This window comes from Columba livia, chromosome 2 (assembly GCF_036013475.1).
Source record: "Columba livia isolate bColLiv1 breed racing homer chromosome 2, bColLiv1.pat.W.v2, whole genome shotgun sequence".
Lineage (NCBI taxonomy): Eukaryota > Metazoa > Chordata > Aves > Columbiformes > Columbidae > Columba > Columba livia.
The window spans coordinates 94,973,665-94,989,039 of record NC_088603.1 but is presented as its reverse complement, the minus strand read 5'-3'; the positions used below and the strand labels follow the sequence as shown (position 1 = coordinate 94,989,039).

Genomic DNA, 15,375 nt, shown 5'->3' with positions numbered 1-15,375 from the left:
GAGGAGGGGTCGCCCGAGGCCGGGCGGAACCTGCCCTGGCAGCCCGGGCAGGGGCCGCACTCAACCCGCCATTGCGCAGACGCCGGCCCCTCGGCCCCGCCCGCCACTGAGGCGGTTTTCCCGGGGCTGGCCGCCCCCCGCCTTAGCGCGGCTCCCGCCCGCGGCAGCCGATTGGCGCGATGGAGCCTCTGCGGTGATGGATGCCCCTACTACCTTGACGCTCATCCGGGGCGGGCCCGCTCTCCCCTCCCCGCGCCCGGCCCCCGGCGCCTCTCCCCGCCGCCCTCGCCATGCACCCCTCACTCCGCAACTGCCGCCGCCTGGGCTGCGCCGCCGGACTCCTCGCGCGCCAGCCGCCCCCGCGCGCCGCCGCCCGTTGGGGCCCGCCGCCGCGCGCCGCCATGGTGAGCACCCCGGCGGGACGGGGGGACGGGGGGACCGGTGACCTCTAACTGCCGCTGCCGCCCTGGCTCCTCCCCCTGCGCCCGTCGGTGATCGCGACCCTCGGCCGCTCTCCCCCTCCCTCGTTCCTTCCCACCACCGACGGAGCAGCGGAGGGGAGCGGGGAGCGGGCGGACGCGCTGCCTGAGGGAACGGCGACTGCCGATCGGGCCGGACCGAGGGCGGCGGGCACCGGCGCCTTTAACCGGGGTGTTTCCCCGCGGGAAGGGCACCGGGAAGACGTTGCCGCCAGCCCCGGCCAGTCTTCCGCTGCCATTTCCCTCTTCCGCCGGGGAGGCTGAGGGGCCTGTCTCTGCCCAGCGCCTTGCGGCGGGGCGCCGCAGATTTGCAGCCCCGAGGCGGTGGTTGCGCCCAGGGCCGGGCTGGTGGTGTCTGCGGCGCGCAGCTGGCCGGGTGCGCTGCACAGCGGGTGAGATTTACGCCCTGAGCGCGGCCGTGAGCAGTCCCGGCGTGGCCGGGCTGCCAGGAGAGGTGCTACTGCAGGACCTGCTGTGACAGAGCTGTGGTGTGCGGCAGCTTCTTCCGCAGAAATATAGTCAGTTGATTGTCAGGCTGAAATGCAAGTGTGACTTGTTTATTGTGTGCGGTTCGGTGTCGAAATGAAAATGCTGTTTGAATAAGGAAACCTGAATCTCAGTGTTAACATGTAGTTTGTTGCATAGAAACTTTAGTCTCACGTGCTTTAAGTTCACTCCTTAAAACGAAGAGGTAACTCAAGACTCAGAAGAATTCCAGCAGAAAGTGAGATATTTAGGATTTGATTAGTTAATGTATTAATTTTATTACTTAGTTTACTAAATTAGTTAATAAATTTAACTAGAACATTACATCCCAGTCTGTGATATTTATTATGGTATGCAAAATTGCATTAAAAACACAAGCTTCCAGATGAATGAGTAAACTGCGCGGTGAATGAAACGCACCTGTATAAGAAAACCTTCGTCAGAGGAGACCATGTAACTCATAAGCAATTGGCCTGTAAGGTGGTTCCCTTTTTTATTTTTCTGTTTGGCATCACTCAAGAAAAACATTATGAATCACGGTCTTCATTCACTTGCTGAAGACCCTGTATTTATGAAAGGCTTACATGTAGTCTTACATGAAATATATGTATTTTGATCTTTGCTGGTCAGAAATATGACCTGTCCTGTAAATAGAAAGTATTAATTGCTTGGGTTTAAATAACAGCTGAAGTTATAGCAAAATGTCTCTCAGTGAATTTGGAACTCAAGTAGCCCTTGAATTCTTACAGAAAAATTTTGTATGTTCTTATTTCCAAGAGGACCACCAAAAATGTACCAACAAGTATTTAAGTTAAAAAACAAACAAACAACATGCTATTTTTTGATGCTTGCAGAGATTTTTCTTCAGCAAGAGGTGTTTTGGAACCCCTCATATAGATACAACCAAACATGCATGTTTTGCTTTGGTATGACTATTGTGCTACCTTAACTTGGAGCCAGGTTGCACAAGATGTTTTAAGTGGAGTTGTCGTCATAATGGTCCTTCAGCTGAATGTTGTAAAATATTTGGTTTTGGTGTCTAAAGAGTAAATTTCAGAATTTGTGACTCCACATTATAAAGGATAAGTTACAGTTAAAAATGGAAATATTCTTCATCTGCTGAAGGAGAGCAGTTGAACACAAATTCTATTTTCTGCTGGCCTTTAAAGATTGGTTCTGACATGCTAAAAATGATGATTCTTTGAACTGAAATACTTACATACAAAAGTTGCTGCATCCTTAAATAAGAATGTAGTTTTCCATGGGAAACATTATTGCAGCAATTCTGCCATTTCAAAATTTGTATTGAGTTATGGTGCAATCAGTTTGAGCTGATTAGTTCCCTGCAACAAGACAAAAGCACATACAGAGGAACTGGGACCTTCAGCTCATAAAGCTACTTGTGGGTCAGTTCTGTCTAAGGGAGTGGGAGAAGGATGTTTTTTTACATAAAAATTCAGTGCCTTCTGCAGGCTGCTACATTAATCTGAAGGTAATGCTGAAGTTTAGTTTAGTTACTTAAGTAGGTATGAGAAAATATCACTTTGCTTTTTTACCTAATGTCACCTGTTACTTTATTAGTCAGCAAATGACATTCAGCTTAAAGTATGTAACCCTGTTAACTTCAGTGGAGTTTATGGATGTGGAATCAGCTAGGGAAATAGTTTATCTTTTTCATAACAGGATTTTGTTGTGAAAAGGTACTTGTACGAGGAGGTACTGATCCTATTTATCTTTGTTTCACCATTATTGACTTTGGAATTATGTAAGTTTGAGGAATCAATTGTGCAATCACGAGTTTTTTTTGTCTAAAAGGCTACAGGTAGTTTAACTTTTCATGATTGAACTAGTGACAATGTCAAGAGCTGAGCTTGAAACTGAATTGGTTCTGCTTATCCAGGTGTAGGAAAAACTTGACATTGGCTGCTTACACAAGGTATCCAAATATCAAAAGCAGGGAATTCAGAGGCATCAGTGATATCTTTTGTTGGAATATTAATATGTGGATATCTACCATAAGACTGACAAGCATTCCTATTAAAACATTTTTGGTAGTAAGATACCAAATAAGTGTTGACTAGGTTCTGTTTCATGCTAGCAGGTAAATGAATTCTAGGTGATTAAAATAGGATAAAGAGGATTAAAGAACATAGGAATGACCTACTGGTCCGCACTAAGCTTTGTATTCATGTGGGGTCAGTGTCTGGGAGAGCATCAACCACAACACAAGGTGTGGGGAGCAGGACAGCAATGTGAGAGCTCTAACCCTTGCTGTTTGTGGGCTGGGCTGTAGTTTCTCCTGGGTCCCATGCATGACCTACTCTGCAAGAGTGCCCTAAGCAAGTGGAGCTGGAGTGTCTGATGGCAGAGCTTGGAATGCTGTGTAGGAGAGTAAAAAGGCTGGAACACCGCCCCCCATGCCACTGCCACCTGCAGCTTGACATCTGCCGTGATGGGGACCTGGACTGGCTGCTGCAGAATGTCAGTGTTGCTGGAGAGGGTGTTCTGCCCAATACCTGGCTGTGCTCCTGTCCAAGAAGACCGAGTCTCACCCAGCAAGGAGCAAACAAAGCAAGAAAATAGAGGAGCAGTCTGGCTTCAGAAATGGACACCTAGGGAAGAGTAAGAACTATACAAACACACACAATGCTTTCCTCTTACTCTGACCCAGAGGATTTTCCCGAGTCTGTGGCTTGTATAATAACCCAGTTTAGATCATCCTTCTGAGTGCTTATCTCGCTTTCCCTGGACTCGTGTGGACTTCTTGCAACCACAGTATCAGCTGGCAAGGAGTTCCGTCAGTCTGCTATTGGTGTGAAGAGCTGCTTCTTTTTCCTGCCTTTAAACCTGACTCTTGCTAGGCTAACATGACTGTTTCATGTATGGGAAGAGACAGTGAGCAGCTAATGCCTGTTGCCATTCTGCTAATGCTTTTATTGACCTCAGTTTTCCTTCAAACTCCAAGTTGTCTCTTTTTATAATGAAAAAGTCAGTTGTCTTAAGAAAGCTGTTCCCTACCTGTCATCAGCCATATTGCCTTTCTTTGAAGTGTTTCCAATAATATGCTTGTTGAGCTAAAAGAACCAAATCTGCAGAAAGACTTCAGAATCTAGATGACCCATGGTGGCACAGCAATATTTCTTCTTGTATCCTCTGCTCTTCTTCATAGTTTCTAACATTCTGCAACACTGACTTGATGCTCTGAAAAAGCTGTCCCCAGGACTCATCCCTGAGGGTCAAGGTTAGGTCAAAGCCTGGCATTGTATGTACCCTACTCATGGAGCTGGGATTGTTTTACTCCATCTATGATTAAGACTTTTAAAAGACTTCTTCCCCTTTCTGAAGACACTGCAAGAAGGTAATCTCCTTGTCTGGGGAAAGATTAACACCTTCCTCACAGAAAATTGGGACTTTGGCCAAGGCATGGCAGGAGGAAGAGTAAACTGCTCTTGCTTCCTGGCCATCCCACAATCTCTGCAGAGCTGCATGCGGATGTGATCGCATCATCACAAATGAATGGGCTGTTTCATGAAAAGTAAAAAATTACTTTGCTGTATGTCAGCTAAAATTAATTTACCTTTGTCTGTGTTAGATAATAATGCATGCTAGGTGTATATTTGATACAGAAAACTGCCTTACGGAATATTACACAAAGTATGTCTAGATGCGGCTTCCTCGTGTTGCACAGGTAGAGCAACTGTGGTGTTGGTTGATTAGGCTTAAGAAGATACTTAATTATCAGTAACTTGGTACTGAATTAATCAGTTGCTCCCTTACCTTCTATCCCATGTGCAGTGTGGATTTCAGATGGGGATTGTGTTACATGTCTGTTGCCTGGGTGGATGCCACCTGAATTCTTACTGTGCTAGTTCTTCAGTTTGGTTTTAATAAAACATCAGTTCTGGAAAGTGTAAGATAAGTTACTAATTCTTCAAAAAGAAGACACTAAGTCTTTTGTCAGGAAGTTGTGTTTTGTGCAGTGGGCAGTTGAGGTCTTAAGTCTTGCAGTGCTGCCTGTCACCAGCAGGCCAGCTAAGCTACACACATTAGTAGTTGTGACTTCTGGTGGTACAGGTACTCAAACTAGAACAATGTCTTAACTTCGAAGATATAATTAGAAAAATACCCATGACTAGCTATGTGTACTTGTTTTTTCCCATTTCTTGCACATTTTTTCTTAACTGTATCTACTTTCAAAAATGGTGTGCTGTTGATCAGTGTTTGAAATACATTTTTTTTTTCATTTTCCTTTTCCATAGTCCACTCAAGAGGCTTTTAGGATAGAATATGATACCTTTGGTGAACTAAAGGTCCCAAGTGACAAATACTATGGTGCTCAGACTGTAAGATCTACAATGAACTTCAAGATCGGAGGTGTTTCAGAAAGAATGCCAGTAAGTAATTTAAAGCTGTGTTCATTTCTTCTCTTTAAGTGTGTTTTGGATGTGAGACTGAATACCTTCTTCTCAGACTTCTACTGGGAATATGAACAACTTTGGATTTTAATTAAACGTAGAAATTTCATGGCAAGATATTGTTCTGTGTTAGAAATACTTTTTGTTTCATTTAAATAACCTGAATGTTGCTTTTCAATAACTATTTTACTGTGTTGCTTAATTTTTTTAATAACCAGGATGAATAAAAATCTTTCATTTTTCTGAAGATGAAAGACTGAATAGTTTGTTATAGCATAGCATTACGTACTTTGTTATTGAAGATGTCTAATGTAGCAGCAGTTGATACAAAGTTACTTTTTCACATGTAGCTGTGCATAGTGGATTAGTGTGCAAGTACTTTGTCAGTTTGCCCTCAAAAAGGCTGTTTTAGAAATAGAACCAGTTCTCCTTTTTTGTTCATTTTAATGCATGTAATCTGTTTTGCTACACAAAGCATACCTGGATTTACAATGAAAGGATGAGGTGTGTATTGCTTTCTATAGTGCTTGGATAAATGTCACTGTTAATGGGAGCATAGGCATTGTGACCTGATTGCTCTTTGGTTTGGTTGATGAACTACTGCTGGATTTAAGTTCAGAAGGAGTTTGGCTTAGGACTAGGTCTGTGCTATAAGTTCCGAAAATGCCCTTTGGGGAAACAAACAAGCAAAAAAAAAAAAACCCACCACAATGTATTTAAATTTATTCTTGTGTCTCAGGTTCAAGTTATAAGAGCTTTTGGCATCTTGAAGAGAGCAGCTGCTGAAGTAAATCAAGATTATGGTCTTGACCCAAAGATTGCTGATGCTATTGTAAAGGCGGCAAATGAGGTAGGAACAAACTGTTCAGAATACTAGAACTCGCATTATATTTTTGTTAAGCTTTGCACAGGAAGTCTGGAGGCTGAGGGAAGACCTCTTTCATTTCTCAAATTGTTAGAGAAGGCATTTATTGGTAGTAAATTTTGTTTATTAGGTTGATAAATCACCTAATACAATGTTTTACTATTTTACTTCTTACGTTTATAGAAATAGTAGAATGTTCAAACACATTTTGATACTTAAGTTATAAAACCAATGTAAGTTTTGGCTTCTATTAAAGACTACTCATTACTTGCATAGTGGTGACTTTTACCAGATGAACAGTATGAAAAAACTTAAGAGGGGAATGGAATCTTGGTTCATTCAGCTAATGTGAAGTTTCACATGCCAAGCAAAGCATTGTCATTTTGGAAGTCTCCAATCTCTTAAGCAATTGCTGTCATTAGTGTTCATGATGAAATTGTGCAGCTGCTGAGATTAATTTCTTAGGAGAAAGCAGTGCACCCATGCTGTGAGGAGTTTATAAACAGATAACTGCTGTCTGAAAACTGATATTTCTGACACCCAAAGGACGCTCATGACCCAAGAAAATACACAATGCTGGATCACTACCTTGAAGCACCTTATGTGCTGTGATTGAGAAACTATTTAAGGTATTTTTCTTCCCCAGGAGATCTCACTAATCTGAACAAATAACTGTGGAAGGGAGAACCAGCGTGCAGTACCTCTAGTCCTACTCAAGAGGATTAGAATCCAAATTGCTTTAAAATTTGGGAAGTAGGGGGATGTTTTTAGACTCATGAAATCATCTGCATTGTTTGGGAGATGGAAGGTATAACCTAAAAGACCTTTTAAAAATATTTTCTTTCTGTCACTGTAGAACATGAAATAAAATTACATATTTCTCTATTTCAGAATTTGGCATCTTCAAAAAGTGTAGCAAAAGTTTTTTGTCCTTTTAATATCTGATATTATTTGAAATTCTCGGTTACTCTAGTGTAAATACACAATTGTTACATGTATATTTACAAATATAATGGAGAACATTCTTTGAATTATAGCTATAAAATTCTCAAGTTTATGCTTTTTTTTTGTTTTGTTTTGTTCCAGTTCCAGTAGAACAACTTTTCTCTCTCCTTTTCCATTATAGGTAGCTGAAGGAAAGTTAAATGATCACTTTCCACTGGTGGTGTGGCAGACTGGTTCTGGAACTCAAACCAATATGAATGTCAATGAAGTCATCAGCAATAGAGCCATTGAGATACTGGGGGGCAAACTGGGGAGTAAAACCCCAGTACATCCAAATGATCACGTTAACAAAAGCCAGGTTGTTATACTCGCATTATATAACTTTTAATGTCAAAAGGCTTTTTTTTTTTTTTTTTTAAGTTGCCTTATAGCCACTGTTTAGATTTAAAAAAAAAAAAAAAAAAAGTTCACTCTTAATATGTTCTTCAAATTAGCTGAAGTTTAAGTCACTGACTGGGTTGTATCACTGCCTGGTATTTTTTGCTTTCTCCATCTCCTGGGAATGGATTTAACGTTACCAAAGCAACATGTAGGTGTCTTAAAGCCACCTACAATTGCTTTAAAAATCATCCATCTATTTGTTACCTCTCTCTCATAACTACTTTCGCAAATATTTTTCTTTGGCCCCAATGTTGTTGTGAACAGTCTACTCATGTAGTTAACTTTCTGTGGGTATAGTTATAAAAACTTGACTTTATCAATAAGGTGCTGTACTGGAGTTTAGAAGATTTTATTATTCCTGCAGATTGACTTGTGGAACATTGCTAAGTTGCTTTTTAGTTTCTTCCTTTTCATAAAATAAAGAAAATAAAGCCGTACCTTTACATCCTACAGCAACAATGGTGGGAAAAGCCTGTAAATACATTTCTTGAACTTTCTTCACAGAGTTCAAATGACACTTTCCCAACGGCAATGCATATTGCTGCTGCCCAAGAGGTTCATGAGGTGTTGTTACCTGGACTAAGGAAGCTACAGAATGCACTTGAAGCAAAATCCAAAGAGTTTTCCCAAATCATAAAAATAGGGCGCACACATACACAAGATGCTGTTCCACTTACGCTTGGACAGGTAAAAAAAAATAATTATGCATTTGTTTGGCAAATTATTTTGAATATATTGGTGGAAACTGAGGCAAACTTGAGGAGGCCTAAATCAAGTTGAGAGCTTAAGAGAAATAGTAGGAAAGTGGCTGACTCTCAAAGTATTTTCATCTTTATTGGAGTTTGCTGGATGCTGTACTCTAATTACTGCATCATGAATTTTCTGATTTCTTTTTCCATGTGTGTTTTACTTCTAACAATAGTAAGATATAAATTATTTTTAAAATCATATTCCATTGCCAGATATCGTGATATATCTATTACAATGGCATTGAAAGCAAGAACGTAGTTAGTCTGTAATCTATAAGCTTACATAAACGAAGTTTTGCGAGCACATGTCTACTAAGTATTTTGAACAAAAATCCTTGATATATGATCTTGTGTATATATATATGTGTGTGTGTGTATATTTATATATATGTGATAGCAGACATTTGTTGTCATATTATCAAGAATAGCTTATATTACACTAATCTGGTAATTAGCTTAAACGGAACTGATAAAAGTCCATGTAAACTTTGTTTTTTCAAAGAATGCGCAGGTGGGTTCTTCACTAACTAAAATTTAGTGAAAAAATACTCTAATTGTACTTTGAGAACAGTAATTTAACCTGTGATCTGATTTACCTTGGATTCAGATCCTGCTAAGTACACAACTGACATAAAAGACAAGAGAAAGATGCATTGTGAATACATTTGTATATATGCAGGCTGGTTTTATGTGTAAGTGTTCATACTGTGCGAGCAGTCTTTTAATATATGTACCTTTTCCCTCTTAATGAAAGCACACTAAGACCTAGCATCTGTGTCGAAGTTCATTGCCTTCAGGTTTTTAAAGAAATAAGTCCAGTCATGTTAAAAATCTGAGTAATTCTAGATGCTTATTCTTGGTTGTTGTCTCTGTTCCTTTATTGTGTCCTCCTTTCTTTCAAAGGAATTCAGTGGCTATGTGCAACAAATTAAATACGGCGTGGCTAGGATTGAGTCAACCATGCCGAGAGTGTATCAGCTGGCAGCTGGTGGGACTGCAGTTGGTACAGGATTAAACACCAGAATTGGCTTTGCTGAAAAAGTTGCTGCTAAAGTGGCTGAACTGACAGGTGAGGAATGATATTTCAGAGTTATCAGTAAAGCAGTGTATGTAACGTACAGTCAAATTCAAATGAAATCTTTGTTTTCACAATTATCATAAGCTGCTCAAATTGTCTTTATATTTTAACAAACAACTTTCTGTTAATGTTGTATTTTATGTGCCTTGTGCTTAGGATTTTTGATGGAATGTATTTTTGTAATTTTACCCAAGGCACTGAAAGTGACAGAAATTAGCAAGGCTTATTGGAGATGGGTACAGTTTCAAGCTTCTATTATTAGTCCAGCATCTGTCTTGACCTCTGCTCCTCTGACTTGGTTAATCTACAGTGACTTGGCACAAAGGAAGAAAAACAAACAAACAAAAGACCTCCCAAAGCCACTGCCTTTTTTTTTTATGTGAAAGTAAAACTTAGCTGTCTGATTTAGCTGTCTGATTTAATTTACAGAGCCACTGAGTTTTTTGATCTGTGAACCAGTTCTTCTGTGTCACAGTATTGGTTTTCAAAATGTCCCCAAAATGAATGCCTATGTCTCTCACCTAAATTTGATGTAAAACCTAAAACTGCTTACCAGCAGTATTTTTGTTTTAACGGAGCAGTTATTTGCTGTCTCACAGAGGGTCAAGATTTTCTTGTACACTGACAGGGAAGAAGTAACTTGTCATAAACAACAGCTGCTGAGAGGCAGTATAGGGCTTGTTTTGGTGCCTGAGGAAGCCATTGGTGGTGGTAGGAAGCTCTTCAACCTTAACACTAGTGGGATGCACCACATGGGCAGTTTGTAGGAGTTGAAAACAAGTAGGACAGACTATTGAACTTCCATATGTTCTTATGGGGAAAGTTTAGTGGCAATGGCAAAATGGAAAGTTTGGAATGATCTCTACAACTGAGAAGGCAGCTGTTGCAATTCAGAAGCCTGTGCAAGTTGGGTGGAATTTGGTGTTTGTCAAGAACTACAAAACCTGGTAGAAATTTTGCTGTTTTTCTAGCAAATGGTGTTATGCTACTCTTCTTTAAACTGGCAGTGTAAGCCCAGATCAGTAGTGTTGTGAGGCAGACGTCCAGCCCACAGTCAGCATCCCTGCATCCATCCCTCACCACTAGTAAAATTCTGCTGAGACTTTTCTTCCAGGGCAAAGCCCTGAAGAGATGGTTTTTTGTTAGGGAACCTAGCCTTAAATCTCAGGCATGTAATTAATGTAAATAGAGCTGTTACTTCCGTTGCTCCTGTGCTCTTGCTGTTGGCAGCAGTTTCAGGCATCCTCCCCAGTCTGAATCAGCCTTCTCATGTTCTGTCTGGTTTGTTGTTCCCTTGGATGCGTCTTTTTTCTTTAAGTAGCTAATTCCATTGTGATTACTTTTTATATATCCTAATGTCTGCACTGTGCTGCAAACCCCTCCATTTTCGTAACTGACAGAAAGCATCACAGAGATTAACAAACAAGAATCTAACTTGACTTAATGGAAGAAATAGAGAAGTTTGGGCTAACTGTAAGAGATTATTGACATTCACATTTGTGGTGCAAAGCAACACTTAGTATACAACACAGCATGAAAGCCTGAGATTTGCACCTTTGTTGTGGGTAGATGTTCAAATTTAATATTATTCTGTATTTTAGTGACTTTCATATTTATCTAATCTGTTTAAGAAATATGTGAGGAAAGGTCTAGAGAAGAGAGGTGATCTTACAGTGTTAGTACCTTCTTCTTCTTAAGCTAATTATGTGCTTGATTATCTGTTTTATGCCTGCAAGGAAGCACCTCACAGGTTTAATATTTCCCCCCCTCCCTCTAGGTTTGCCTTTTGTCACTGCTCCAAATAAGTTTGAAGCTCTTGCGGCTCATGATGCTCTAGTTGAACTCAGTGGGGCTATGAACACAGTGGCATGCAGCCTGATGAAAATAGCCAACGATATTCGCTTCCTGGGTTCTGGGCCACGCTCTGGACTAGGAGAACTCATCCTGCCTGAAAATGAACCAGGAAGCAGCATCATGCCAGGTATAGAGAAAACGTACAGAGAAAAATTGCCTGTTTCTTTTGTTTTGGGTCTCTAACTCTTGTGGTGGCATTTGGTAAATATCTGTTAAATGTTAATAAGTCCCTGATTCAACACTTGTGTCAGTTTTTATCTTCTGCCATATTTTACCAAAATTTGTATTCATAGAAATATGTGTTTGTATGTGCTGTGTGTTGGCAAGTATGTAGGGGAGAGTAGTATCTGTGAACATATGACTTCAGTAATACAGGCATACTTCTCAAAACCTTTTAGAATTGCAAGATCTCTACAATTCTTATATTAAGGCTTTTCTGAAACAAGCTTTACATGATGTAATCTATGATGTGTAGCAATATTGTAATGTAAATTGACTTCTGTCTTTTCTTCCTAGCCTGATTAGTGTTATGTACGCACATTTTTCCTTCTGCAATGATCTCATTGTAGGGGAAGTTAAGAAAGAAATGAATAATATTAGTAATCATTCCTTGCCCTCAAAGTATGTATATTTGAATATTGTATATCCAAAACTATTCTAAGCATGTTCTTCCTGTATGATAAATTATGAAAGAAACAGGTTGTGATCATATCTGGCTTTAAAAAAAAGCAGATAGTGAATGTTCTTATTAGGATTATTTCTAGAAATTAAATCAACTGTAAAACTTCCTTGTTGGGAGGCTACTCTATTTTTTTTTTCCTGATAAAGTCAACATAGTATACGGATTCTATTACAAAGTAATTCTAACAAATTAATAATGCTTTTCTTAAGGTGACTGAGGTTTGGTAGTGATTTACCAGAAATACTCACTTGCATGAGTAAAGACAGGTTACAATCTCTTTACTATTAAGAACTGTAGTAATTAACAGCAGCTTAGCTCATGCACATTTGATCCAGCTCTCAAAGTCTTGGTATATTGCTAAAGCAGCTATAGCTGCTGTAAAAATCCTTGCTGAATTGTTGGAGTAGTACAGACAGTATCACTTATGGAAATTACTTGTTTTCTGTGGTGCACAGATACAGATGAGTAAGACGTGTTAATCTTCTACAAAACATCTTCTGTTGAATGTGATTTGGTAAATGAGGAAACTATGGGTGTTTGGTTTTCCCTTCCTCCTTCTTCTTTGGTAACCTTTTTCTCTCCCTTCCACAACCAGGAAAAGTGAACCCTACCCAGTGTGAAGCTGTAACCATGGTGGCTGCCCAGGTTATGGGAAACCACGTTGCTGTTACTGTAGGAGGCAGCAATGGACACTTTGAACTGAATGTTTTTAAGCCCATGATGGTAAGTTCATGAAGCTTTAAATATCTAGGACTTCTAATATCATTGTTTGTACAATGAGATAACTCGTGGGTAAAAAAAACTCAGTGAATATTTGGTCAATACAAGTGCCAGAGAAGCTAATAAACTGTGAGAACAAATTTTATTATTTCGTATGGTAAGTCCTTGTTATTTTTACGGGGAACTGGCAATCTTTTTTACATGAAACTATCTTGTGCAGATAAGCTTTTATCTTAACAATGTATGCTTATCATCAGTCTAAGGAAGTAGAGAGAGAGGAACACAAACTGAGATAAAATTTTGTCCAAAGCCAAAAATAATTTAGTATTTTAGCTAAAAAGGAAGATATTTTTTCTTTAGCAACTATATGTTACTACCTTCTGTTACTGCTGAATACCAAGGAATTACATTCTTTTGGCAAGGGAGCAATTGTAAATGATTAGTCTTAGATTTAAGGATTTAAAAGAATGTCTACCTTCTACAGTGTGAGTGGGATACCTCAAGATACATGCTGCTGAGTCTGTATATTTAATTTTAAAAAGTCAAGTTAATTGAGTGTTACAAATCACTTTGTACAGAAATGTGGATGTTTTGACACCATGTCATAATTCTTATTGTCGTCTTTGGGCTATCTATTCTTTTATTTTTCCTTAAAACCAAGGAGGAAAAATAGAGGCAAAATTGAGGCAAAGAACATAAAAGCATCAAATCAGAAGGTTGTAGAGTGTATATGTATATGCTAAAGGAATAGCACAGAGGTTAGGGTAAGGATGACAGTTTAAAAAGAATTAAGGTGACTTGCAGAAAAGATCATAATACTAAATAGAAAGAAAAGGAAAGTTTTTGAGGTTTTTTGTCTTGTTAGAAATAAGAGACACAAAGGAAACAGCATGTCATGTGTTACTTTTCTTCATAGCCTATACTAACTGATACTGCTTTTTTATTATGCTAGTTAGAAATGATTGAAAGAAAATTGAAATCTTATAATAAAAATCAGTATTTGTCTCTTCCTTACTGTGTCTTACTTTAATGTTCTTTTTGTTTTGGTTTCTTTTGGTTTTTTGTTTCATTTTGTTTTCCAGTAATCTGAACATATTTCTGCTAAGTACATAGCACATGGTTTTGAAAAGGAAAAAAATAAATCATTGAGCAGCCAAGAGAGGTACCTATACAGAAGACAAAGTTTGATAGAAGCAGACACCTCTCAAAAAAAAAGTGGCACATTATGGGTTGTCAAAGTAGAGCACTAATGACAGATGTTACTGTATTTCATATTTTCAGATGTCTTCCCTTGATTGGTACCTGAGGAGGGGAATGATGGTGACTCAAATGCCTTAATGTATTTTTTCCTTGGTTATTTGTGAACTGTTGTAACAAATTATTACACATACTGGGGTCGTCTTTCTGCAAGGGTTCTTCTGCTGTTGAATGCTTTTCACAAATTCCTCCAGAAAGGAGTGACTGAGCTTGCCCTGCTGAAGGAGGAGGGTGCACAGTTAGCTGTGCTCTTTTTGTACAGACTTGTAATAGGAGTGTGTGGGGGACACTGGTTATGAACAGACGTGCCAAACTGCAGCTATTGACGTCTGAATGTAACAGTATGTTTTTCTTTTCTTTCAGATCAAAAATGTTTTAAACTCCGCAAGACTTCTTGGCGATGTTTGTGTTTCTTTCACTGACAACTGTGTAGTTGGAATCCAAGCCAATACAGACAGGATTAACAAACTCATGAGTGAATCTCTGATGTTGGTAACAGCACTGAACCCACATATAGGTAGGTTTAAGGATCAGAAACTTCTCAAAACATTACACTCAAATATCTTGCACTAGTGTTATTTTTCACACATTATTTGTGTTGTCACAGTGTTTAGGAGACCAAGTTGTGGCTCAGGCCAAATGTTAATTTAATTTAACGTCACCAGCTGCTGTTGCTGTTGAAAAAGACATGTCCTCCTTGCAGTGGCCATACCAGGGCATTATAAAAATAATTCTGACTAGAGTTAAAAAAAAGGGAATTGGGAGAATTTGTGGACCTGTTGTCCTGATTTGACTGCTAGTAATAAAGAAAAGTGAACGATTACACAATGAGATTTTTTTAAATGATAAAATCATAGAAAACTTTTATCTAAATGCATTAACACCAGAATAACAGAATTTACCTTCACTTTTAGTAAGGAGTTGGTGTAAACATCTGATGTGCATTTACAGCAAATTGAGTTAAACAGCTGTAGTAATATCTGGCAAATTAATTCTCCAAAGGCCAAGTGTCCCACTTTTTTTTCCTTTCACCTCTAACAAATCTTCTGAAACTGCAAATGGCTAACTTCTTTGTTTTGTTTTGTTACAGGATATGATAAAGCAGCAAAGATTGCCAAAACAGCGCACAAAGAAGGGACGACGTTGAAAGAAGCTGCCATAAAGCTGGGGTTCCTGACCTCGGACCAGTTCGATCAGTGGGTCAAGCCTAAAGACATGTTGGGTCCTCAGTAGCTTACGTACCCCCCAAAAAAAAGTGTTCTTAATGTAAAAAATAAATAAAATGAAACAAATATCATATGCTTTTGTTTAATTTCTCATGCCCTAGATTTCATGGTAGTAATTAATATATGTTAACAATAATTTTTTAATAGATTAGGCGAACTGATCTTGTGGGGAAGATTC

General features: G+C 39.3%; 1 protein-coding gene across 2 annotated transcripts; it reads left to right on the top strand.

Annotated features, from left to right (window-relative positions):
* The first annotated feature begins 190 nt into the window (after positions 1-190).
* Positions 191-15,268, top strand: FH (fumarate hydratase). Of its 2 annotated transcripts, none has more exons than XM_065052852.1 (10): positions 191-404; positions 5,225-5,359; positions 6,120-6,230; positions 7,372-7,548; positions 8,136-8,318; positions 9,284-9,449; positions 11,236-11,439; positions 12,590-12,717; positions 14,335-14,488; positions 15,062-15,268. In XM_065052852.1, exons 1-10 carry the CDS (start codon positions 291-293, stop codon positions 15,202-15,204), a joined length of 1,515 nt encoding a protein of 504 aa, XP_064908924.1. In that variant the 5' UTR covers positions 191-290; the 3' UTR covers positions 15,205-15,268. The 2 variants fall into 2 exon arrangements, with proteins under 2 accessions (XP_064908924.1, XP_013225001.3); XM_013369547.3 differs by lacking the exon at positions 191-404 and adding an exon at positions 821-871.
* Positions 15,269-15,375: the final 107 nt, after the last annotated feature.

Bases quoted from the DNA above. Each gene is read 5' to 3' on its own strand.
- FH (XM_065052852.1), top strand. From the start codon at position 291: ATGCACCCCTCACTCCGCAACTGCCGCCGCCTGGGCTGCGCCGCCGGA. The intron at 7,549-8,135 runs GTTGTTATACTC...CTTTCTTCACAG, and splicing joins ATCACGTTAACAAAAGCCAG to AGTTCAAATGACACTTTCCC. The intron at 14,489-15,061 runs GTAGGTTTAAGG...GTTTTGTTACAG, and splicing joins AGCACTGAACCCACATATAG to GATATGATAAAGCAGCAAAG.